This window comes from Esox lucius, chromosome 17 (genome assembly GCF_011004845.1).
Source record: "Esox lucius isolate fEsoLuc1 chromosome 17, fEsoLuc1.pri, whole genome shotgun sequence".
Classification (NCBI taxonomy): domain Eukaryota; kingdom Metazoa; phylum Chordata; class Actinopteri; order Esociformes; family Esocidae; genus Esox; species Esox lucius.
The window spans coordinates 41516923-41544277 of NC_047585.1; the positions used below are offsets into that span (position 1 = coordinate 41516923).

General features: G+C 44.0%; 1 protein-coding gene across 1 annotated transcript; it reads left to right on the forward strand.

Moving 5' to 3' along the window:
* Positions 1-3713: 3713 nt before the first annotated feature.
* On the forward strand, positions 3714-6846 carry LOC117592934 (zinc finger protein 724-like). Its single transcript, XM_034287435.1, has 2 exons — positions 3714-3743; positions 5326-6846. The coding sequence occupies exons 1-2, from the start codon at positions 3714-3716 to the stop codon at positions 6844-6846; spliced, it is 1551 nt and encodes a 516-aa protein (XP_034143326.1).
* Positions 6847-27355: the final 20509 nt, after the last annotated feature.

The window sequence follows — 27355 nt, forward strand, 5'->3', positions numbered from 1 at the left end:
ACCACAGATCAGTCACTCAGGACATCCTTTTGCTGTTCCAGCAGGTCATACTGTTCAAAGGTCGTAGATCAGAAAATTACTCAGTCTGAACGTAATGCCGGGCTGAAGCAATCAGAAGAAAGGTGGTCCAAGTGTGCAACCTTGAGGTACACCAATTTATTTTTCTTCAAATAATGATGTGATGTGTTGATAGGTTTCCTGAATGTTGCCATGTGCGGTTTGTTATCAACTACATCAAGTCTGTTTGAGCGCTTCCAGGAATCCTCGATTAGATTGGCAGCTATAGAGAAAATCAGGATGTTAATAACCAATAAGATGGTCAACAGAAGTGGTGGTCAGAGGGGCTGGCCTCATGGGATGGTCTGGTCAGCATGTTCAGGGACACTCAGGCTCCTGGATATCAACAAACTGTCTGGTGTTTCAGAATTTACTTCATCTCTTTGCCTTTTTGGCTGTCACTAGGTGTCATTACAACTATAGAACACAGAATACAGATTTTGTATTCGTGTTTGTATCTTATGCTCCAAAACCCGATAGGTCGAATCAGATGGCCCCCTTAATGTTCCACTTCATCCACCACACTAGTTCCACTGAAAAATCTAATAAAAGGCAGTTAGTTGGTTAGCCATGGTGTTACCTTTTCAATTTCTGTTGGACGGGTAAAATGTTAACTAAGTATCATCTCTTGACTGTAAAAAGTGTCGTACATGTGCCAATCTTTTGTTCCAACATCTGAATCTACGACAGGGCAGTGAACATGTGATGCTATCTTCACTCACTAGAAATGCTGAATTATGTCTGCCCTCAACCAGACTGTACTGATCCACACACCCCAATTCCTGAAGTCTGCCCTCAACCAGACTGTACTGATCCACACACCCTGATTCCCTGTGGTTTTAACCCATGCTGACACTCTTCTCGTCCCTGTAATAAACCATAAAACAACAATTAGCGGACAAGATGACCCCCGTCGACTCATCAGTTGTCAGAAAGTTCTTATCTAGCAATACATAAAGATTGATCAAGTTATAGGCTCAAGTTAAATGATGAATCTTGTCCAGAAAATCTGCACCCTCCAGCCATCTCTTGATGCAACTGTACCCAGTTACATCCTGACAAAAAAACCACCCTGCTGTGCGGTTAATGTCGGCTTTTCCAGTCCACATCATGTCCCCACCTGAGTCAGAAAAATTGTTCCAAATAGTGGATAGTGGGCAATATGACGACAACAAATACAGAGCGCCGTGATGCACTTCCGTGACTCTGAAGAGGAGGAACCACAGCAGTCAGAGGGGGATCAGTTACTAGACCTCCTGAACAAGTGAGCTCAAAGTCACAAGTTTTCAAGCCATGTTTTACTGTTGATACGCAGAGTGGACAAGCTTCAGCGTACAAGACTCCAGACTGCCCGCCAAAAGATTCTGCACCCTTGATCAATCGTTGCTGAGGCAAGAATTGCATTTTATCCAGCTGATATTAGAAACCGTTCATGTGGTCCTGATAGACCTCAGCCTTCTGCCAGAGGGGAGAGCTCTGAATAGTACATTTCCTGGGTGAGAGGGATCAGCCCCAATCATTCCCACTCGCCTCCACATCCTGGAGGTGTGTACGTCATGTAGAGATGGCACATTGCAGCCAATCACCCTCTCTGCAGAGTGGATGATGTGTTGCAGCCTGCTCTTGTTTTGGCAGTGGCTGCAGCCTACCAGACCGTGATGGAGGAGGTCAGGATGGACTCTATGATGGCAGTGTAGAAATGCACCATCATAGTCTTTGGCAGGTTGAACATTTTCAGCTGCCACACGAAGTACATCCTATGCAGTGCAGAGAGGTGATGTTCAGCTCCCAATTGAGATCCTCTGCATTGGTGGTGCCCAGAAACCAAAAGGACTCCACAGAGTTGCCTGGGGAACCACCCACGGCGAAGGGAGGAACGGCAGTTGGGTCTCTCCTGAAGTCCACTGTCATCTCCACTGTCTTTAGGGCGTTGAGCTCCAAGTTGTTCTGACTGCACCAGGACACCAGATGGTCAATCTCCCACCTGTAGACTTGTCACTATCAGAAATAAGTCAGATGATGGTGGTGTCATCCACAAACTTCAGGAGCTCGACAGATTGGTGAGTGGAGGTGTCACTGTTGGTGAACAGGGAGAAGAGCAGGGAGGACAGGACACAGCCTTGAGGGGAGCCGGTGCTGATGGTCAGGGGGTCAGATTGGTGCTTCCCCAGTCCCGCGTTCTGCCTCCTGTTTGACAGGAAGGCTGTGCTCCACCTGCATGGGGACTCCCCGTTGGGAGAGCGTGTCCTGGTCTAAGTGGGAATTATGGTGTTGAATGTGGAACTGAAGTCCACAAAGGGGATTCTGGCGTTGGTTCCAGGGGAGTCCACATGCTGGAGGATGAAGTGAAGTGCCATGTTGACCGCGTCATCCACAGACCTGTTGGCTCTGTAGGCAAACTGCAGTGGGTCTAGTAGTGAGTCGGTGAAGGTCTTGAGGTGGGTCAGTACAAGGCGCTCACAACCACAGAGGTCAGTCCTGTGATCCTTGGCAGTCAACTATCTTTTGTCTCATTTCATTTGTGTGTTCTCTTACCTTTCCCATGCTGATAGATGACTAAGGGAGTTTTGCAATGTGTGTCACTTTATTATAAAAAATAAACTAGTGTAACAGGAAGTCATACATGACCAATTGCTTTGGCATTTTACTCCAAAAGTTCAATTTGAGGTTATCAACAATCTCCAGACAGAAATCCTTTTATTTGTTGAAGAGGAAACTGAAGGCAAAAAGATTTCAAAACAAACAATAGCTAAAGATGGATGCAGCACAGGCCTGGCAGAGCATCACCAGAGAAGATGCCCAGCGTCTGGTGATGTCTATGTGCATAATTTGGAGATATTTAAATCTGTTTAAATTTTTCTGGTGACCTGAAGTAGGACAATGTATAGAAAATTTAATTACTAAAAAACAATACACAAATACCCTCAGATGAAAGCTGAGAATCTGTACCTTTCCCTCATTATAAAAAGCCTGGCACCATATGTCTGTGGAGATTATTTACATTTTATTACAATATGATATGTTATTTTACATATGATATGTTATTTTACACATGGCAGTTGTTAATGCATTACTGCTACTTTAAAAGCATTGAAGATGATGAGAAAATGGAAATGGACAAGTGATTTTTGGTTAGTATGTAGCATTCAGAACACATGTTCATATGGATTGGGTATCGGCCTGGGGTGGGGATGACATTTTGGTGTCATCGGTTTGCCAATCTGCTTCATTAATATTGACTGTTTCTAAACAACACTGGGGGTAAACTGTGGGAGTGAGGGCTTCATGACTCTTAACCCTTCCACACCGTTCTTCCCCATCCCCCGATATCTGCCAGGTCAGTTGGTGATTGGCAAATCAATAATAGAGATTCAGAGAGACAGAGAACAGGAGAAGTTAAGAAGGCAGCATGGGTGTGTCGAGGGCTGACAGTCTGAGACTAAAGGAGCCCATTGAACAGTAGTTAGCTTAAGAAGAAGAGCCCGGTACATAAATAGAGAAAGACACCTGTTTGACTTCTCTGAGTCCCATGCCCCGGGGTCAATCTGTAGCGAAACTCGCAGAGGTTATTTTCTTCTCTTTTTTTGTCCTGGTAGAGAAAAGAATGGGCGGGGTCACTGAGGGAGTCTCCAGGTGACCTTTGGATTAGCTCGTTAATGCCTGAGGTGGCGGGAGAGTTTTCGGAGGTGAGAAAAAAAGTGAGAAAAAAAAAATGTGAGCGATGTGTTCATTTCCTCCTCTCCTGTTTGCCAAGTGGCTTCAGGCTGTACATTTTCACTGGTCCTCATTGTCTTGTTGTTCTGTGAGAAATCTCCTCCCCTTTCTGAGCAAATGGTGTGTGAGGCCTGGAACGTATAGGAAGAAACTTTGAACCATGAGCAAAATTTCTAACATTTCTAATATTCAAGGCTGAAGAAAGACTCAACTGAAATAATTTTCTCTTACAAAAGTAGTCGATGAGTGCAGACATAACACAATGCTTCATGTAGCTGTCTGTGAGTTGACAGCTGTGATATGACAAAGTCGTAGGCAGTCATTATTGTGTATTAAGGGGAATTTCCGACAAATGAATTTGACAAACGTGCACAAGTGAACCATAACTCACACTTTGTTTCAGGGCAATTTATCATTTTGTGTGACTACAACCTACATTAAAGCCACACTGTTAAACTGAACTACAAAACGCCCGCAGCGACTTCCTTGCCGTGCTGAGTTCAACCAGCGTTCCCTCTCACAGTCAACATACAAAACATGTTGATCCATTTCCCGGTATGGGTCCGACTTCCTTTCATGAAGGCCCAAGTCTCCAGCCCCCCTTCGGGCGCTGTCTCTCTCCCTCTCTCGCCTTTGTTTCACACCGACCTTCCTTTGTGTTCTTTGGCGCGCACGCCAGTTCCATCGCAGCAGTCGCATGTCTCATTGGTTCCGTCCCTGTCTTGTGGGCCGTTGCCCTGCGAACGTGTTTTACGAGCGTGTCTGTGAGTCGACCGGCAGACGCTGGAACACTGCAAAACCACACCTAATTAGAACAAGATTGCGGGCGCTTACTGCGTTACCCAGTGATTACTGCCGCTGTAGACCCCAGCGACTTAAAAACCCAGTTCACTGAGGGGAGATGAGCAACGCGTGACAACCCAGAGAGGCCCCACTTAGTGTGCGGAGATGTTTGTTATTGAAGCCATCGCTGAAGTGTGTTAGAAGTTGGATGGGTAGATGGATGAATGGACGGGCGAAGAGACAGACAGACAGATGTACTGAAAGACTGGATGCTGGAGTTGATGTGGCAAGCTACATAAAACCACCAAATACCATCTCACCCCGAGAGCTATGTTACATTAAACCGATTTACCTCCTCCCCCCCAACACACACACATACAATTTAAGAGTAGGGGGTTGGTTTAACCTCTCTTCCCTTAACCAGATGGACTCTATCCATTATTGAAGATACCCAAAGCCCCCACGGATTCCCGTGGCATCAATAATTCAGCTTCCTCCGATCAGGAACAGATTCATCTATTGGCTAATTTAATTATCTGACAAGTAAAAAGGGTTTGAAGGGGCCAGGCCTTTCTATTAGACTAATCCCTTTTATTGATAAACCTTTAGGGACAGATACCAATTCTGGCCTAAAAGGCATACACACTGTATGCTTTTAACATAGCGGACAACATGGACAGTGTCCATTACTCAACTCCACTGCCGGTTTTGTCTTTCTATGGTCTAAATGTTCTGTAAATAATGTGATCATTTCATCAATGGGCTCACAAGGCTCTACACAGGGCTCTACACAAGGCTCTACACAGGGCTCTACACAAGGCTCTACACAAGGCTCTACACAGGGCTCTACACAGGGCTCTACACAGGGCTATACACAAGGCTCTACACAAGGCTCTACACAGGGCTCTACACAAGGCTCTACACAAGGCTCTACACAGGGCTCCACACAAGGCCCTACACAAGGCTCTACACAAGGCTCTACACAAGGCTCTACACAAGGCTCTACACAGGGCTCCACACAAGGCCCTACACAAGGCTCTACACAAGGCTCTACACAGGGCACTACACAGGGCTCTACACAGGGCTATACACAAGGCTCTACACAAGGCTCTACACAGGGCTCTACACAGGGCTCTACACAGGGCTATACACAAGGCTCTACACAAGGCTCTACACAGGGCTCTACACAAGGCTCTACACAAGGCTCTACACAGGGCTCCACACAAGGCCCTACACAAGGCTCTACACAAGGCTCTACACAAGGCTCTACACAGGGCTCTACACAAGGCTCTACACAAGGCTCTACACAGGGCTCCACACAAGGCCCTACACAAGGCTCTACACAAGGCTCTACACAGGGCACTACACAGGGCTCTACACAGGGCTATACACAAGGCTCTACACAAGGCTCTACACAGGGCTCTACACAGGGCTCTACACAGGGCTATACACAAGGCTCTACACAAGGCTCTACACAGGGCTCTACACAAGGCTCTACACAAGGCTCTACACAATGCTCTACACAGGGCTCCACACAAGGCCCTACACAAGGCTCTACACAAGGCTCTACACAAGGCTCTACACAGGGCACTACACAAGGCTCTACACAGGGCTCTACACAAGGCTCTACACAAGGCTCTACACAGGGCTCTACACAAGGCTCTACATAGGGCTCTACACAGGGCTCTACATAGGGCTCTACATAGGGCTCTACACAGGGCTCTACATAGGGCTCTACATAGGGCTCTACATAGGGCTCTACACAAGGCTCTACACAAGGCTCTACAGAAGGCGCTACACAAAGCTCTACACAGGGCTCTACATAGGGCTCTACACAGGACTCTACATAGGGCTCTACACAAGGTGCTACACAAGGCCCTACACAGGGCTCTACACAAGGCTATACACAGGGCTCTACACAGGGCTCTACACAGGGCTCTACATAGGATTCTACACAAGGCTCTACACAGGGCTCTACATAGGGCTCTACACAAGGCGCTACACAAGGCTCTACACAAGGCTCTACAGAAGGCGCTACACAAGGCTCTACACAAGGCTCTACACAGGGCTCTACACAGGACTCTACATAGGGTTCTACACAAGGCTCTACACAAGGCTCTACACAGGGCTCTACATAGGGCTCTACACAAGGCGCTACACAAGGCCCTACACAGGGCTCTACACAAGGCTCTACACAGGGCTCTACACAAGGCTCTACACAGGGCTCTAGGCTACCATCTGCTGCTATTACCCCCCTGCCCTCTCTCAAACCCGTCCGTCACCGCACAATGAAAACTCGATTTGATTCCAACTGCTGCCTGCGTGGAATCTCTTCTATGTATTTAACCGCAAAGTGAATTTGACACATTGGAACATTTGGAGCTTGAGGAAAACTAGCCTAGATATTACGCGGCTGGGCTCGATGACAAAGCAGATGGAGCGGGTCTGAAGCCTATTCAGGTCTGATCTAATGGGACGTCAGGGAGTCATAAAGCCCCGCCGACTGCACTGGCCTTGTCTCAATGAGTGAATCATGTTTTCGACTCTCGGCCCGAACTTTGAGCTATGAATGTGTACACTGTAAGGTTTTCTTTTGTCAAAGGGGTATAACAACTCAGTATTGGTCCTATGTAACCACTACTCGCTGTGGTACTGAGAAAATGTCTGAGTTTTTTTCTGTCTCAGTGTGTTTAATTTATTTTTGTTTGACTAGTCCTGAATATTGAACTTAGAGTGGATGCTATGGATGGGATTTTGTGTATAGTGTTTGCATGCTTAAACAACAGTCTATATCTGAGTTAGGGTTCCATATAATTGCTGCCAGATTTGAATGCTAGCATTTTAAAATGCACATAAAGAAAATATGCTAATTTTACTACTAGGTGTGTGGTAGACCACTGGCTTAAAGTTTCACTCCAGTCACATTGTATAATTTTTCACTCTGTAACTTAGAACACATTCTAATTGACAGCAAAAAGCCGAAAGCATTTGAGGTTTTCTGCTCAGGATTTTTCACCTTGCTTGCTAAGGAATCCAGTCTAGCAACCTTTCAGTTACTGGTCAGACTGTTTGACCACAGGGATCCCTGCTTCCCCAAGTTTCCTTCCACCGGAATTGGTTTAGAAGATAAAATAAGAGTGACAGTCAATTCAAGCCTATTGAAACAATCAATCAGAGCAGCGCAACCCCTCCCTGATTGTAATTGGTGGTATGTGTTTTCTGAGAACATAGCACTTGAACAGCATGTTCGTGTGGAAGCCAGGTGAATTGCGTTGACAGTTTTCGCTGTCCAGTTTAAAAAAGTTAAAAAAATATATATATTTAACCCGGTATAACCTCTGGTATATATTGTGGAAATGTTTTCATACTAAAATGCAGAAATACCCAACTTTTTAAAATAAAACAAAATACACGCAAAAAGTCTGGTGTGTATCACACCACTTCCTCGTAAAGTCATGCAGATTTCAGAATACCCTCGGACACCTAGGTACTGTCAGGGTTGTTTCCCCCGACCATTTGAAATAGATCCAAACCCCCCCCCCCACCAATGCCTTATTCACTATCATCGCTTTCGTTGACCCGAATCGCAGCACTCACCTCCAGTCTCCTCCACCACTGGCCACTGCTCTGGGCATCGTCTGATGCCGGGAAACCCGAGCCGCTCTATTGATTGGAGAGTCATTATCTCCACTCTGCACTCGGTGTCTTGCCTAAGAGAGCCACCGGTGGATCAGTGGACAATGTTGAAAGGAGAGACTGACTTCACCCCCAGAGGAGACCAGAGAGAAAAGACAAGACAAAACGTGGATTTTCTCTGAAATACTTAGCAAATCTCCACTTGACCAGTCAACGTGCTGATGTGACTCTGTGTATGTATTTCTCTGGCTACTCATTCAAAGGGATTTATTTTTAATGGATTACTGTTTTCCACGTTGTAGAACTAACTAGAAATAACATTGTGAAAAATACGAATTAACGCCTATCATATGTATGTAAAGTGCCCAGTGCAAAGTGAAGCTTTCAGAATTTTTTTGCGCACCAGAAAAATGTAAACCACCACGAGGAACAATCCCGAATGAGTCATGAGTAGTAATTAGTGAGCAAGGAAAAGAGTTAAATACCACAGCATTTTGTCATCCTCAATTTAAAACAAACATTGCGGTGTTATTTAGACCTCTGGAACTTTCTTACTCATAATTGCTTTCCATTTATTCAGGATTATCCGCAGTGTTGCCACACACGATGAATTAGAAACATTCTATTGTGTTGTATTCTTCCCTACACTCAGTGTCGGTTCTAGCCATAAGCGACATAAGCAGTTGCTTAGGGCTCCCCGACTGCTAGGGGGCCCCCGACTGATTGGCAGCCCCAGACCGCTAATGGAGAGGGGAACCCAAGTCAAACATTGCTTAGTGTCCCCAAAACTCTAGAGCTGTGAGTTCAAAAATGTCATGCTGCATTATTCATTGTTTAATTCAGTTGGGCAGCAGTTAATCTGAAACACGACACAAAAACAGAAATCAAAAGCATTTTGAGGGTGTGTACTGATGTCAGTACCCACTGTGTCGGCTCCACTTTCAGGTGCCTTAATATCAAAATGGTGAAACTCACATTTGTACACAGAAAAAAAAAAAATGAAAATCAAGTATATTATTTGCCTGGCAGTTATTGTTTTGATTTCAAACCCAAATGTTTGGTTACAGAGCCAAAAGAAGAAAAAAGTATGTTCCAGTTTTTACTCTGGGCGCTGAACTGTATTCAGTCACATGGAAATTCATGCTATTCTTAACATTTCTCCATAATTGAAACTAGACATTAATTTAATGATGATCTTGCTACGGTATTAAGATCTTGTACTCCCCTGTCTTTCAAACAGCAAGACACGATTGTTATACTTAGATAAGTAATCGCAAGTAGAACAAGAATCCAACTGGAGAAAGCGAAAATAGACAGCGGGGGGAGGGGGGGGGTGGTTGCTGAAGAGAAATATCAGAACGGCATTTTGCAAAGCACCCCTTAAGTTAAGAAAACATTGGGGCTGAGGAGAAACAGCTGCGTGCAATGAACGTTGGCATTTGGGATGAAAATACAGGCCGTTAATAAAAATAATAACCGGCAGAGCTCATAATAAAAGGCCCCTGGCGAGATAATTCAGCCATTGAGTGGCCTTCAGCCTCCCAGACGAACCTGTCACGGCCGCTCCCCTCTCCAACCGCCTCCCGCCACGGAGGGGGGTTGCCGGGATACCGTACCCGCCCCCTTCCTCTTCGGCGACACGCGTGGATGTGGGCTCCGCCGTGTTGCCGTTGGCGTGGTGCCAGCCCCGGCCGCCAGGCCCCCGAGCGATCCCCAACACTTCGGCATTTGCAGACGCTAGAGAAAATGGCGGGGTGGCTAAAACCTGGTGTCAATATGTCCTGGATGATAGGGGAAAGCCCCCACCCTCCCTGCCTCCTCAGCCCTATGGTTCCTCTGGGGTGTCAAGAGGGCTTATCCTGAACACAAAAAAAACTGACTGGGGCAAGAAAAAAACGATGCAAGGGAATAGTACATGAAGACAGGAAGAGAGAATGAAGAGGATCATCAGCCATTGTCACAAACATTTTGGAAAGATGTTGACATAAATAGTGGTGTTTTTCAAATACCTTTGGTATTGACTCCTGTACTTCCCCGTTGGTTTGCCTGTGGCACGAATGGCATGTAGCCAAGCTCAATGTATCTGTGTACTGTATTTGATTTATAGCATCTCAGGGAGCAGAAATAGAACTAGCAAGTAAGATTATTCGGGACCATAAATCACCATCATCACAATAATGGCTCTATAATAAAACAGGAGTTCAACTTCTCACATGAAAAGATGTGAGGGAGAGAGTGGGAGAAGGTGCAAAATGGGTAAACCGCAGAAAAGAGAGAAGTGTGAGAACATAGAAGAGGAAAGATATGGCCAGTAAAACAATCCTGGTAGAATTAGTCATGCCATCAATAGCCTAGAAAATTACACTTATTTCCCCACTTCAATTGGTGGCGCAGTCTGGTCGAACTGTCACTAGTTCCCCATTGAATTACAACCATAGTCACTCATTTCTGGTTGTGTGAGTTCTTTACTAATGTTACAAAACTTTAATGGTCTCTTTAAACTCTCTCACATATTTTTCATGGGAAAAAGATAATGGCAAAGAGCACTATGTGTTTGTATCACTGACATTAACACAGAATAGCTGAGTTGTCACCTCAGCATTGCCCCGAAGGGTTTTACTGTGGTGGTGGAAGGAGTTAGCTGAAGAGTGTGCTGCTAACCTGCCCGACACCTAACTCCAAGTCCTCCAGACTTCAGAAAGGGTGTTTTGATGTTGCCGGGAAAAGGTGTTGATAATGAAGGGGATGCACACTCCTGATTGGATATCCCCATTTCAAATGGAACCAGTCATAATCAATGTTTAATAAAGCACTGCCCCACAAAAACAAACTGTCATGCCTTTACTTCCTGAATCTCTGGCTTAGCCAATTAATGACGCTTACAGTGTTGCAGCGCATGCTAAATAGTCACTAAATTAGAACCAATCAAAACACTTGCACATTGTCGGAATGAATATGGCAATTTCAATAGGTTGCTGTCCAGACCAGTGAGTCACAACTCTCTCTGCGCTGTGAGGAATGGAGGTCGCATCAGCCAGTCAAGATGGCTACAACTTTACTGGGTGATTAACCCATAGCTGAGCTACAATATACTACCAAGAATGCTTTAAAGTTGAAGTTGACAACTGACTGGTAAACATTTCAGTGGAAAAAAAAGATGCTGTACTCCCTAGTAATTAGTTTACAAAGTACATAACATCAACTTTAATTCTGAAAAAGACAGTAACTCTCATTAAAAGAAATGTCATAATTCTTAATAATGCTTGTTTGTACCCCACAAATTTTGACTGATATATGTCTAAACTACATCAGGTTATTTAAATAAAAAATTATGAACGTTTGACCGTAGCTAATCTTGAGATTTTCTGGGCAGTTCAGAAAACGGTCACCAAGTATCATGAAGAGAAGGATCATCTATGAAGAATGCTACGCTATTTAGGACCATAATCCGAGAGAAAGTGCGAACTGCTTGTGAATCTAACTCTATGTCCAAATCTAGGGGACCACTACATTTAAATCCAGTGGTGCTCTACATCCTAATGCAGTGGGGCTCTACATCCTAATCCAGTGGGGCTCTACATCCAAATCCAGTGGGGCTCTACATCCAAATCCAGTGAGGCTCTACATCCAAATCCAGTGGGGCTCTACATCTTGGCCCAGTTGGGCAGTAAATTCCTGCACATTAAGGTTTCAATATGTATTTTTCATATCAATGCCATGTTACTGTAGAAGCTATTTAAAAATATCAAAATGTTTTGACTAACTTGTCTTGTCTTCCTGTGCATCATTCTGTAGATTCAAAACAAACAACAAATCTTAACAACCAAATTTGTCCTTTTAGAAGCTGGAAAGCTCTAAATATCAGAGAGCAGGTTAGCCTTGACTGCAACTAAAGTAGATATTATCCAAACTTAAGTTATTATCCATACTTTAGGAATGTTCCATAGGCTGAGAGAAAGGTTAATAAATCAAAATCTGTTAGGGCTCTGAAACAAAAACATGTTTCTCATCAACAAAGGCATATGTTTAATTTCTGTAGACTGTACTTATAATCCAGTAGTTTGAATGTGTTCCTCACTATCAACAAAACATTTCGAAATCTGTTTTTGTCAAGTCTAAAGAGGGACCAACTTCCATCACAAGACGACCAGAACTGTCAATTAAATAATCTTGAGCTGCGTTAATGCAGCCTTCCTGGAGTCTGGGTGCAGACATATCTCTTTAAAAAGTACATTGTTTTACAATACAATACCTTACAAGTTATTTAGAAATAAAATGTATATAGGAACCCTACCATAAGCAAATGGAATAATAACTACAAGTAGCACCATACGCAACATTTATAGTTATAGGGAAACAGAATTGTCTGAAAGAGTAGAGCTGCTTCTGATGTGCCAATTTTTTGTCTGAAATGGTGCTATTGACATGTTACTGTAGCGATTTTTTATGTATTTAAACCACGCTACCCATTGTTTTGTTTAGATGGTTTGTTTTATTTAGTGTATCCTGTGACACTGTTTTGTCTTCAAAACCCTTAAGGGGGAAAGTCCACCATTGGACACTATTTGGGTAGTTTTTCCCCAGTCTCCCAACATAACTATGAGCGACTGGCGGTGTTTAAGACTTAATTATGCACCACAGATATATTTCATGCTAGGAGAGCTCAACCAATGACATATTTATATATTTGCAAAGCAATTGGTCCTTCTGACGTTAGAAACTTGCAATAAAATCACTGTTTGCTTACAACCAGGTAATGTGGATGGTCTATTTTCACCAGTGAAATCCAGAAACGCTTTGACGGCACACAGGATATGTTAATACCATTTTACTGGGCATCGATGTAGAGCAGCAGGGAAATTACACCTTAAGTTGTGTTTTCTGTGATAATATAACATTTATTGTTTATTGGTGTTGTGTCATTTTCGTGTGTAACAGGACTCGCAACATTGTTCGTAGCACGAAAAACGTAACTTTAACCCTCGCGCGTTCCATCTGATGTTCCAGGCGTGCTTTGTGATGTCAGGGTTTACTGAGCTCTTGCCCAGAAAAGCTCCAAACCCCTTCCTCACATTCATGTGTTGTTCATTACCCCCAAGTCCATCCTGAGAGCAAGGACCACCACCCTTACTGCCTTCACATGGTTTGGAGCACAAGCCTTCATTGAAAATCCCCTTCATCCCTCCTTTCTCCACACTGAACCTCCCAAACCCTGCTCCCCCCCGACTCCGGTCCACTGGGCGTTCCCCAGGAGACAGCCTGATTGACAGGGCTTGCTTCTCCGGGGGGATTATGCGGGGACGAGGGGAGGATTAGACGCACTGAGCTTCATTAACCTGAATGTTTACACAAGCTGATCTCTTGCAATGAGACCTTTTCCTTCCCACAAGTGTCCCCTTCAAGTCCTCTCCCTCCCCCGTCATCAGCACTGCCTTCAGACCTCTGCCTCAGTACTGCCTTCAGACCTCTGCCTCAGCGCTGCCTTCAGACCTCTGCCTCAGCACTGGGCTGGGGGTCACAAACCAACCGGGCCCGGGATGGAGGGCTCGCATTTGCCTGGACGTAGAGGATGATTGGGCCAGGGCACAGATCTCGAATGGGCCAGGGCATGGAGCCTGACTGGGACGGGACACAGAGCTTTATTAGGCCAATATATTGAGCCCGACTGGGCTAGGATGTAGAGCCCAACTGAGTTAGGGGTATTGCACATGAATGGGCAAGGATGTAGAGCCTGACTGGGTCAAACATTGAGCCTGCTTGGCATTGATGTAAAGCTGATTGGCCTAGGATGTAGAGCTTGACTGTCCTAGGACAAAGGGCCTGACTGGCCCAAGACATAGAGCCCCACTGGGCCAAGATGTAGATCTGACTGGACTAGGACTGGACTAAGACATAGAGCTCGACTGGGCCAGAACATCCACCCGAGTTTGGTCAGGATGCAGAGTCTGCCTGGGCCAAGATATAGAGTCTCACTGGGCCAGGACATAGAACACAACTGAGTCAAGATGTGGAGCCCAATGGGACCAGGACATAGAACCCAACTGAGTCAGGATATGGAGCCCAATGGGACCAGGACATAGAACCCAATTGAGTCAGAATGTGGAGCCCAATGGGGCCAGGACATAGAGCCGACTTGGCTAGGATGTAGAGCCTGATTGGGCCAAGACCTAGATCCCATTGAGGCCAGGATGTAGAGCCTGACTTGGTCAGGATATAGAGCCCAACTGGATTTGGACATAAAGTTAGAGTCCCACTTTTCCTCAAATAGAGACAGAGAGAACTAGAGAAATCGACAGAAAGAGTTTTACAAAAAGAAACATACAAAGAAAGAGAGCATGAGAGAGAACAAAAGTCATAGAGGTGAAGGAAAACAAATTTAGGGGACATACTGATGGAGGAGGGAGAGAAAGAGAAACTAGGTGTTTGGAGAAAAAAAATCACTACAGTACTTTATTGGTTCCATGCACAGGACAGTGAAGGGGTTCAGAGTTCAACTCAACCATTGAATTTCCGTCAACAGTTGCAACGGAAAGATCAGGCATTGCAGAGACAGCCTCAATTATTTCTGAATGAGGACAAAGGGGGAAAGAAGCAGTAAATTACTGCCCATCAAAACTTCAAACACACTGACTCATGCTTTTTTTGTTGCTGCTCTCCAAGGACCCATTCAGCAGGCCTGAGTTGTGCCTGAGCTCTTAAGACAACACTGGGAGCTATTTGCCTTGGGATTAAAGACCCTTTCGTAGATAGCTAGATGAGGACCAGTTCTTCCAAAAAAACTGTTAACACATAACGACTGCTTGCATTGTTTAGTTACTCTAGGCCTGGGTTATTTTCTCCACGCTGAGGTGGAAAAGTAAATGAGTGTTTCCGCTAGCTCCGGCAAGACATTGATGGTGTGTGTGGACAGCCACAGGATTGCACCGCTCTTCAGATGGTTAACATGGGAATACATCTGTGCCTTCACCAAGGGGGACGATCTGTGGCAGCAATGTAAAGAGGACCATCACATTTGGGGCCGCTTATATTGTCAACAGGGGCATTTCTGTATTTCTCGGGGGCGACTTGGCCATGTGGGGCAAATTTTTCAACCCAAGTGATTGTGAGTGTTTTGGGGAGGTCGGTTGGAGGTGCGTGCCTCCTCGACAGGAAGCTAATTCTCAGCGAGCGAAAAAGTGAAAGAGAGGGAGCGGGCAGCCAAATCACGACTGAGGACCAGTCCGGCCCACTTGGCATGTGGAAACTCAGACAGGAAAAGGGGGAAGGAGAGGAGGAAAAGAAAGAGGGAGCGGTTGTAGGAAATAGGCGAAATGGTTAAGAGGAGTACATCTGGATTTGATTTGGAGGGGCGCTGTGGACACGCTAGGCTGTGCTTGTTTTGACTGGGATTCCTGGGGAAGTTGCCTTTGTTTGTTTTTGAATAGCAAGTGGTCTGTTAATTGATGGACACTGGGCGTAGACACAATGACCACCGAAGAGAGGTGGGGTTCAGTGCTCAAGGGGGAAAACAATACAAGAAAACACAAGGAAAATGTCCAGTCTGGAGCAGTGAGCTTGTTACGGGTGAATAAGAGCTGTTTACTTGTCTGTTTGTGACTGTTCAGATTGTCCCGTGTTACAAAACTGATAATTTGGGCCATGCAGTCTGACTAGTCAGGACAATTTCAAGCTGTGGTGTTGCTGTGTAAGCCTATAATGCAATTTCTAAAAAAACTTTACAAGGTGCAGACTTAACTTTTGCACCACCAGTGAATATGAATTATCCATCAACCCATCAGGAGCTGCCAAGCAAAACTCAGCACAGAATAAACTGTAGTAGCGAGAGCGTGAGGCCTACCCCTCATTGGCAAACACAACAGCGCACAGGAGTAAATAGGCCATCAGAGAAAAGGAGCGGATCACACGCGCACCTCCATTTTGTCATTATCCTGCCATTTCTTTCTTATTTTTTCCTCAATTTTTCTCACACAATTTTCATCTCGTTAAAGGGAAATGGCAAACATTCCGCAAGGTTCAAGGAGATGAGAGCCAGAGTGTTTGGAGGGGAAGCCAGTGGGCTATTGGGAAGCATGGCTGTGTAGGTGAAACTCTAGATTTGGAGCAGGGCTTCGGAGGCTCTGATGATAATTGCTAGCGACGTGTGCTTGGTAGTGGCAGCTCCATCAGCAGCCCAGGGCCCCCAGAGAGCATGGTAGCTGAATGGAATGCATTGAGATTGGGTAAGGGAGGTGAATATTGCGGTGTTATGATTACCATCATCGTCATCAGCAACAGTCTATGAACATCATCTTCATCATGTCACCTTTGCCAGCCGGTACCTTGACAGATAGACACTCTGTGTCAGGCGAATGTCTACAGCTTGCATGACCTGGTTTCTGTTAACTAATTTCTTATATGTGTTTAGTACTACATAGAAAAATTGTCCTTTAAGAACAGTGATTTGATTATTAAATGTTGGAACTGTTTCAGAGTCATTCGAACACACACCGTAGTTTGTGCCAGGTAATTGTTTAGCAATCATCCCAAACTATTTTTAATAAGCAGGCAAGGTTCTTAGTTACCAAATAATTCCTCCATAAACAGTGGACATGTACCAGCCGAAACAGGGCTGTATCATAACATATCGACTGACAGGTCCTATAAGGGATCATTATTCTGGTTTCTTTAATTCTATACGAACCCAAACTTCTGACCAGGCACTTTAACCCCTATCACCAGGGGGTTGATGAAACACTATCTGTGGGCTGAGGAACAGCTGGGGAATGGAGAGAGACAGAGTCTCACATACACACGCGCACACACACAGAAATAAACACGAACACACACAAATGCAAATACATTCAAACACAGACAGGTACACACACACACACACACACACACACTGTAAGGTGTGATGTTTTTCCCTGTGCTTACCAAATAGGGATTTAGGAAACACTCCAAGGGATGTGGAAATCTTAAACCTCTAAGTTAACAACATCAGGAAGATGGTACCTCTCCTTTCCTTGGGGATTTCATTTCTTTGATTGTGGTTTAGGCTAAAACCTACAATTGGACACCAACAGACCGCAAACGACAAGGCCGATATAACCCAAAGAGATCCCTCCAATCGCACAAGCATTATGGGAGCATGGGGGAACAGAAGTAAGCCAGTGACACAGCTCCTGTAGTAGCATTAAATGGATAGGCCAGTAGAGAGAGGCTCCAGTGCCTTTATCAGACTACGCTTAATGATAGATGGAATTGAAGAAATTAGTCTTCAGTAAAGACCTAAAAGTTGAGACTGAGTCTGTGAATTTGGCCTCATCTGTTTCTCCCTCAATTTGAACTAAATTCCTAGTCTCTGCTAATGTGAAATATCCCCACTACATGATGCTGCCAACAACATTTGTCACTATGGGGATCCTTTGTCTTGAGCCAAGACAAGTGTTAGGTTTGCGTGACGCTGCCCTGTTAATGTTCCCCAAAATGTTTTTATATCCACAAAATCAACTTTAAGGAGTCACTTTGGAGGTTGTTTCATTCATCTATGTAAACTGGGGGATTAAGGGGTAGAATGCTTAAACAAGCAACACATTTCTCTTTTCAAACATATAACCAATGTTACCTTACAATAATTGATTTGGAGTGTCAGTGTTTCATAATAACTGATCAATCAGAAACATCTTTAAACATCCCAATTGTAATTTCATAAAATTACAAATAAATGGTTACTATAACATACAACTATGAATGCTCCCAATTCTTGGGGCAGAGGGAAACAAACACATATTATCGTATTTGACAGGCCTAATTATTATTGTACAAAATGGGGAGTGTAGTGCACCAAACCCTGAGACCCATGAATATGACAAACATGTATTTTCCCTGTCTTAGTTGTGTTGGTAACAGGTTTATACTAGCAGCAACAATGCACCCCTGGGGTTTTTATAGTAATATACCACATCTACCGGCTGTATCCAGCTGCAGTGTTGTACCCACAATCCTTAGATCAGGTGTATTGGCCATATACCACTCCCCCTTGCCTTATTGCTTAAGTATACCCATTTAAGTAACATATCCTCAGACCAATCGTTCAGACAACGGGTAGGCCAAGAGGGAAACCTCTAGGCAGCCGGGCCACAAACCATCCAGTGGCTAAAGGCCTTCGGAGAATTCAGACGTTCCCACACGTGTATGCCCCGGAGTCACTGACAGTGTACCCAGGTTCTGCGTTCTCCTGTTCTTTCAAGGTTGAATTCCAAGAACCCTTAACAGCGTCTGACATCCTGTGCAGGAATTACAAACATTAAACACCCAAATAAAGGACCTGAACCCTACACAACTTTCTGCAAAGTTAGTATGTACTTGACCTGTTGTGTTATTACTGTAGGTTTGTAGTCTCTGTTGATAAATTACAGTTGGTTTCCAGACTCTACCGGCTCTCGGCCATAGACTGTTTCCAAACCCAGACACTGTCTACATGTTTCAGAGAACTACAGTAAGACACATACTCTTTGTTACATTGCATTGGTATTTCCCAGAGAATAAATTTGTTTTCTGCCCAAAAATAAAACTAAGACTGGACAGAGCACTTATTTCCATTGTTTTCGCCTTGCCATTGTCTTTCTTCATCCGGCAAACGCTCATATTCCAGACTATGTCCACGTCCCAAATGACACCCTGTTCTTGTTAAAGTTCACTACATTTGATCCAAGCCTATACTGCAGTATTGCACGATGTCGACAATAGAGAGCCCTTTAGGATGTGGATTAGGCCTCTACAGACAGGATCTAATGTGTTATGAATGTGCTCTGGTGGGTGTAGTGGGGGCAGAGACTCACTCATATGTTGTGTCCAGAGGAGTGGGAGGTCCTGCAAATGCAATTTACTTTTATTTCTCATATTAGCAAGTCCAACCCACTGCAATTGTGTAAACCTCCAGTTTAGCTACCCGGTTATGCTTTCCAGTAATGTTATCTTACCATCCAGCGAGGCAAACTGACCATCACAACCTTGTATGGCGATTCAATTTTGTGATGGCGAGAAAGATCACTGGATACGCATGAAAATGAACAGAGAGAAGAAGAGAAAACTCTGTAACAAAAACAAAAAAAAAGTCAGCATTCTATGAAGCAGTGTAATGAGGTTTGGCTGCAACTTGAGGTCAGACACTCGTAACAGTCGTAAAGGAATGATGGCCCTTAGTGGAGCTGTTTAAATGTTGACTTTTGTCTGGTCACTGGGCTGCCTCTGTGATCTTTCTTCATTACACTGTCCGTTATCTCTAACGTAAGGCCATGACTTCCTGGGTGTTGGAACAAGCCCTGTGTATGTCCATAATTATTTCATCATCCTATCAACCATGTCACCTTGGTTACCCGGAGTAAAGCAACAGCCCCTGGGCTTGTTTGCCAATGGGCATGCAGGTGAAACTCTCAGTCAACTTTAATTGGCTGATGACTAATTGCTGCTGCAAATGCTAAAGACTTTTAAGCTCAACATTCTCATCTCACTTTACTCCTTTAGAAATAAAATGTACGAGTTTAGAAATAAAATTCCTACTGGTACATGTTTCTCACTGTATTTATTTAATTGAATGTCTCTTAATGTATTTCAATATAAAAACTGTTGTTTTTGCATTTCAATGCCATTGGCCAGATCATCTGCGGAAATGAGAATTGGTTCTCAAGTGAATGTAAATAATGTTTAAATAAATGAATTATCTATCCACACGATGTGTATCCTCTACACAGGTGTGTTTCCTTTGTTTCGACCACATACCGGCCACTTCATTCAATTTATCTCTTTACCTTAAATTTCTCTTTATCCTATATATTTCTTTACCTTACCTGTCTCTTCATCATATGTATCTTCTTTATTTTACCTGTCTCTTTATCCTATTCATCTCTATCTCACCTGTCTCTTGGCCACAAACCTGCACCATACCTGAGCTCTAATCCCAGTACTGTCCGAATAACTCTCCAGTATCAGCAGACGTCACCTTGGCTGCCCTATCAGTACTAGACGCCCGGCATCAGTCACCTCACGAGCGCAGTGCATCATGGGTATGGTACTGTACCAGTAGCCTGTGCGGAAGGAGCCATCCTCTGGGCTGCTCCCCCCGTGGACCCCCGCTCTCAACTCAACACGGCAAATTTATTGACAGTCTTTAAAAAATATTTACGGCACCACTTCCTCTCTCCATGGGTACCCAGGCTGTAATCTCCATTCCCGTTTATTAGATCATTTGTCAAAGCCCCAAGCTTTTTCTCCTCTCGCTTTTTGTCAACCCCTCGTTCCCTTCGGCGAGAGTTATTGTGCAACCAGCGGGCCGGGTTGGGAGATTAACTCCTTCCTTACCTTCGCTTTTCTTTTTAAAACAGAATTTACAGCTGATTAGGCTCCTCTGTGTAGCTAGCCCTGGTCCCAGAAGGAGCGCTGCAAAACATTTATGCAAGGCCAGACGCACAGGCTCTTATGAAAAACACGTGTTTCCCCACAGCCCCCCCCCCCCCTACCCAGAGGTCCCAGTGGATACTGCTTCAGAGAGGTGGGGGGGGGGGGTTGCTGCAGTTCACCGGAGAACTGTGTGGAACTGGTATGAACATCAGAAAAGGAGAACGCCGAGGTGGGTTTCATCTGGCAGTGGGGCTCATAGAGAAATAAACAAAGCCAATTGGATGTGACTCGGGAGACCTGGTTGCCATGCTCCCGGTGTTGATGTCCAAACTCACGAATAATCACAACTTGGCTGTGTGTTAAGATTTCTGGGTACGATTCAAAGTTAGCACTCGGCTCATGGCTCGTGGCAGTCTGAGGAATCACCGTTTCACAATTTCTCGCACACGTGTCCCCGTTTGCTAAAAATGGAAGGTGAAGTTCATTTGCATTCCCCCATCATGCACCAGTGTGTTATTGCCGAGGTGAGGCGGCATGTTGGCAACTGGAACGCCGTTGGCTCCAAAATGGCTGCCAACTTCGGCGTGTGATTCCTGCCACGTGCCCGGAGAGTACACAAAGACAGCCACAGGTATGTGCCCATCGCCCCGGGCAACCCGTAAGCTGCCCAACCAGCTGTCAGAACCTCTCGAACTCTCCCATCACACTAACAAGATGTGACCAGGGCAGATCAGCCAGCAACTTGGGGGACTGTTCCATTCACACACACACACGCACACGCACACGCACACGCACCACACCACACCACACAATGCTGATATACAGGATTGAAAGTTTTCCCTTTTGGTTTCAGCCCCAACTGGCTGGCTGTTGGTTTATGATGTGGAAAATATAATGTGGAATGGCGATTTGGTAAGTGTGGGCAGGTGTAGCTAGAGTGGTTGACTGGGCCACTGTCTGTCACTGTAGACCTGCTTTGGAAAGGGGCTGAGGCCTTTCTGAAGTGGTCTATCATACATGACATGGTGAGTGAAACAACTGAGCTGAAATTGAATTATTGGGTCCATGTTAGTGAACACAGGCTGTCTGTAGGGCAGCTGTTCCAAATCGTTTCCATTCCCGGGACCACCAAATCACAACCAAAAGCTCTTCCAGACCACGATTCTTATGGACCACCAGATAACAAACATATATATATATATATAACAGCTCCGGCAAAAATAAAGAGACCACTGCACCTTTTTCTGTCCTTTCCAAAGTTTTGAGTGAGGAACAGAAGCGTTCTATTTTTTTTTTTCCGGAGATGTATATATATATACACACTGATCAGCCATAACATTATGACCACTGATAATCTCGTTATAATGGCACAAAGTAGTGGGTGGGATATGTTAGGCAGCAAGTGAACATTTTCTCCTCAAAGTTGATGTGTTAGAAGCAGGAAAAATGGGCAAGCGTAAGGATATGAGCAACTTATGACTGGACAACAGGGTCAGAGCATCTCCGAAACTGCAGTGGTCAGTACCTATCAAAAGTGGTCCAAGGAAGGAAAAGCAGTGAACCGGCGACAGGGTCATGGGCGACCAAGGCTCATTGATGCACATGGGGAGTGAAGGCTGGCCTGTGTGGTCCGATCCAACAGACGATCTACTGTAACTCAAATTGCAGAAAAAGTTAATGCTGGTACTGATAGAAAGGTGTCAGAACACACAGTGCATCACAGTTTGTTGTGTATGGGGCTGTGTAGCCACAGACCAGTCAGGGTGCCCATGCTGACCCCTGTCCACTGCCGAAAGCCCCTACAATGGGCACGAGAGCATCAGAACTGGACCACGGAGCAATGGCAGAAGGTGGCCTGATATGATGAATCACGTGTTCTTTTACATCACGTGGATGGCCGGGTGCGTGTGCGTCGCTTACCTGGAGAACACATGGCACCAGGATGAACTATGGGAAGAAGGCAGGAGGCAGTGTGATGCCTCCTGACCAAGGCAGTGTGATGCTTTGGGCAATGTTCTTCTGGGAAACCTTGGGTCCTGCCATTCATGTGGATGTTCCTTTGACACGTACCACCTACCTAAACATTGTTGTAGACCATGTGCACCCTTTTATGGCAACGGTATTCCCTGATGGCATTGGCCTCTTTCAGCAGGATAATGCGCCCTGCCACAAAGCAAAAATGGTCCAGGAATGGTTTGAGGAACACAACGAGTTCAAGGTGTTGACTCCAATCCATGGAGGCCCCACCTCGCAACTTACAGGACTTAAAGGATCTGCTGCTAAAGTCTTGGTTCCAGATACCACAGCAAACCTTCAGAGGTCTATTGGAATCCATGCCTCGACGGGTCAGGGCTGTTTTGGTGGCAAAAGGGGGACCTACACAATATTAGGCAGGGGGTCATACTGTAATGGTTGATCAGTATGTGTATACAAAATATACTGTATACTGTCGGCATAGGGTATTACTTAAGTAGTCTAATATTTACTGAATGTATAGTTACAGTATTACTAAAGTAGAATAATATATACTGTAGTCATAGGGTATTACTAAAGTAATATGATATACAGTGGGGAAAACAAGTATTTGATACACTGCCGATTTTGCAGGTTTTCCTACTTACAAAGCATGTAGAGGTCTGTCATTTTTATCATAGGTACACTTCAACTGTGAGAGACGGAATCTAAAACAAAAATCCAGAAAATCACATTGTATGATTTTTTAATAATTCATTTGCATTTTATTGCATGACATAAGTATTTGATCACCTACCAACCAGTAAGAATTCCGGCTCTCACAGACCTGTTAGTTTTTCTTTATGAAGCCCTCCTGTTCTCCACTCATTACCTGTATTAACTGCACCTGTTTGAACTCATTACCTGTATAAAAGTAACACACTACGCCGTCATGGATTAAAATCCTGCAGCGCACGCAAGGTCCCCCTGCTCAAGCCAGCGCATGTCCAGGCCCGTCTGAAGTTTGCCAATGACCTTCTGGATGATCCAGAGGAGGAATGGGAGAAGGTCATGTGGTCTGATGAGACAAAAATAGAGCTTTTTGGTCTAAACTCCACTCGCCGTGTTTGGAGGAAGAAGAAGGATGAGTACAACCCCAAGAACACCATCCCAACCGTGAAGCATGGAGGTGGAAACATCATTCTTTGGGGATGTTTTTCTGCAAAGGGGACAGAATGACTGCACTCTATTGAGGGGAGGATGGACGGGGCCATGTATCGCGGGATCTTGGCCAAAAACCTCCTTTCCTCAGTAAGAGCATTGAAGATGGGTCGTGGCTGGATCTTCCAGCATGACAACGACCCGAAACACACAGCCAGGGCAACTAAGGAGTAAGAAGCATCTCAAGATCCTGGAGTGGCCTAGCCAGTCTCCAGACCTGAACCCAATAGAAAATCTTTGAAGGGAGCTGAAAGTCTGTATTGCCCAGCGACAGCCCCGAAACCTGAAGGATCTGGAGAAGGTGTGTATGGAGGAGTGGGCCAAAATCCCTGCTGCAGTGTGTGCAAACCTGGTCAAGAACTACAGGAAACGTATGATCTCTGTAATTGCAAACAAAGGTTTCTGTACCAAATTTTAAGTTCTGCTTTTCTGATGTATCAAATACTTATGTCATGCAATAAAATACGAATTAATTACTTAAAAATCATACAATGTGATTTTCAGGATTTTTGTTTTAGATTCCGTCACTCACAGTTGAAGAGTACCTATGATAAAAATTACAGACTTCTAAATGCTTTGTAAGTGGGAAAACCTGCAAAATCGGCAGTGTATCAAATACTTGTTCTCCCCACTGTATATTCTAGGTATAGGGCATTATTAAAGTAGTATCAAATATACTGTAGGTATAGGGTATTAATGAAGTAGTACTTCAAATAATTTAACTATAGAGTATCAGTGATGCTATATGGTCTCTATTTACTGAGTTTTACAAAACAAGCTATACACTTAATGTGTATATTATTATTAAAGTTGTACTATACAGTAATACCCTGTAGTTGAAGGGTATTACTGAAGTAGCAGATCATTTCCTGTAAATACAAAGTACTACTAAAGTAGAATACTATGTACAGCACAATCTGGTGCAGTCTAGAAGTTTTATATTGGCCCTTTACGCAAAAGCCATGTGAATGTATCCATGTAAACTGTTACAAAAACAATTTTTTACTGTGATCTGATGTCAATTAAACATGATTAAGTGATAACATGAATACCCACAAGGGTTCCAAAATGTTTGTTTAGCATGACTTCATATGATCCGGGTGGTATTCATTAGCTGGACATTAGAGACGACTAGAATCTAACCAAATGAATTCCTTCTCAAAACCAAAGAAATAGAAAACATACTCAGATTTGGTTTTAAATGAGGAGATATAAAACAACAGAGTACAGCTTATAAATACAGTACGGAGAATGAGATAATGAAATAAATATTGTGAAATTAAATATTATGTAAAGATTATAATAATTGCATAAATAAGATGTCAATATATATATTTATAAAAAATTAGCATGGTGCAACGCCACATGACAGATTTATTCTTTCCTTTGAAGTGGTAAATGTTTTTTACCACTCTCTTGGAAAACGTTTGCTAAATTTGAGAGGCATACATTTCAATTTTTTTAGGCAGATATTCTACAAACGCAATAGATTTCATACATTCCCTTTATTAAGCACATCAATAACCTTTTTTTCAGGGCCACACAGTCAAATAGGAGGGCACACTAACCCATATTCTCCACAGTGCGTGTGCACAGCATGGAGGCGGTTTGTGGCCCATCCTTTATGCCCCAGTATGATCATGAAAAGCCTTTTCAAAAGACCCTTGCTGTTCTCTGACTCTGAACTGGCTGAAATATCACTCGGTTAACCGTCCATTCCTTGTCTACTCTGAAGTTTGAAAGGCCATTAGGTTTCTACCAGTATATGTGTCTGTGTGTCGGTGTGTGTCTGTGTGTGTGTGTGTGTGTGTGTGTGGGGGGGGGGGGGGGGTCTGGACGGGGGTCTAGTTCTAGTAGCTCTTGCCAATCCAAACAGAGCAATTCCTTCTCAATTAGAAACGCTAAACGGATTTGACTCTGTGCCCTGCCTAGTCTGATGCGTGCAATTAATGTTGCCCTCATCTTCCACTGGCTGTTTCAAATGGATACAGTTACAGTTCAAAGCCAGCGGCGGTCTGATTGTGGAAAGAGGATTGCAGAGCCATAAACAAAGCTGACGGGGTTGTTCAAGGTTTGAGCTGGGGATAGGTAGCACACATCATACAGTTGTATGTTGTTTTAGTTGTCAGAGGTTAAATGCACGTTTTAAGGCCAAAAACTTCATGACAGTTGATGATGACTCTGTTCCCATGAGGTGGACTATAGAGACAATGATTGGGGCACATTTACAACATTGTGTAGAGGTCATTTCGTTTTCATACTTATAGTAGTATGTGTGTGTGTGTGTGTGTTTGTGTGTGTGTGTGTGCACTTTTTTGTTAAACACACATTGTGAGTTCCCACAAACTCAAAATTGGGTGAAGATTTTCTTCCTGTTATTATAAGTACTGTTCTATTTAGCAACACTGTTTCAATAATGTGGCTAATTGGTTAGATACTCTCAAACTTTATCAGCCCATCAGCTTACCAGACATTTCAACCAACATTTCATTCATGTTATGTACATTTCCAGTTGTAACGTCTAAAATCTTTGATGGCTACTCTGATAGGCTGACATCTTTTCTCCAGTCCTTAGATGGCTGTTTTCTTCCGGCCCAGGGAGTTTCAGCATTTCAAAGACAGTTTACTAACAGTGCGAGCTCTCCATCGCCTAATGAAAATCCATAACTCAAAACATTTAGCTGTGTGTGAGAGAGAGGAAATTTAATAAGACGCATAACACAATTTCTCAATTACGGGAAGGCCTAATCGAACCAGCCGACATAATGGAGGACCATTTGTATTTGTTAGTCTATTTGTTTACTTTGTATTTTTGAACAACAAGATATTACTGCACCCCCATGCTTTCTGGGAAACCCCCTGGAAGTCTATTTATTACCCCAAATTAACTTCAGATCAGTTGTTTTCCAGCCTATTTTTCAAACAGTGAATCAATCATGAGGCCACAGATGTCTACACGAAGGTACCACTCAACTAACTAATGGTCCCTCTCCAACAAAAATGTCGATGGTAAACTAATCTGAACCATGGAAGGCACAGGAAACCAATCTTATTAACACTCAATGTGCTCTCTTCCAAGGAAACCTTAATGTGCGAACCACCCTGACAAAGAGCCTTAGGGCAAGTGTAACGTCCCTCAAGGCTTCTGTGTTAAGGCAAAGGCAACTATACTTAGATAGCATGGTCAATAACAGGCTGAATAACAGGTTTGACATTATCAGGTAGGCCAGATGCTCAAAACCTTTGTTTTCGTATACAGCCTTGATGAAAAGTGAATTGAAGGTAAAAAAGTTGAAACTGTTAGAATGTTAATCACAAAAGGGTCAGATCAATTGCACTTAACATTAATATTAACATTAGCAACTCAATATTAACATTGCTTAACATGAACGTGGGCTATAGATGGCATGTTCTTTTGGAGAAATGGCACGTGTACATTTTATCTGTCATATGTGATTTACATATGTTCTTGACTTATAGTCGTACCATTTTCAGGAATTATAGTAAATGTTATTAATGCTGGGTACTGTGTCTGAACCTCTTAAAAAGACAAAAAGACAAGGTGTTGTTTCCTACAAACTATTTTGGGAGACTCATCCACGACGGTTCTCGG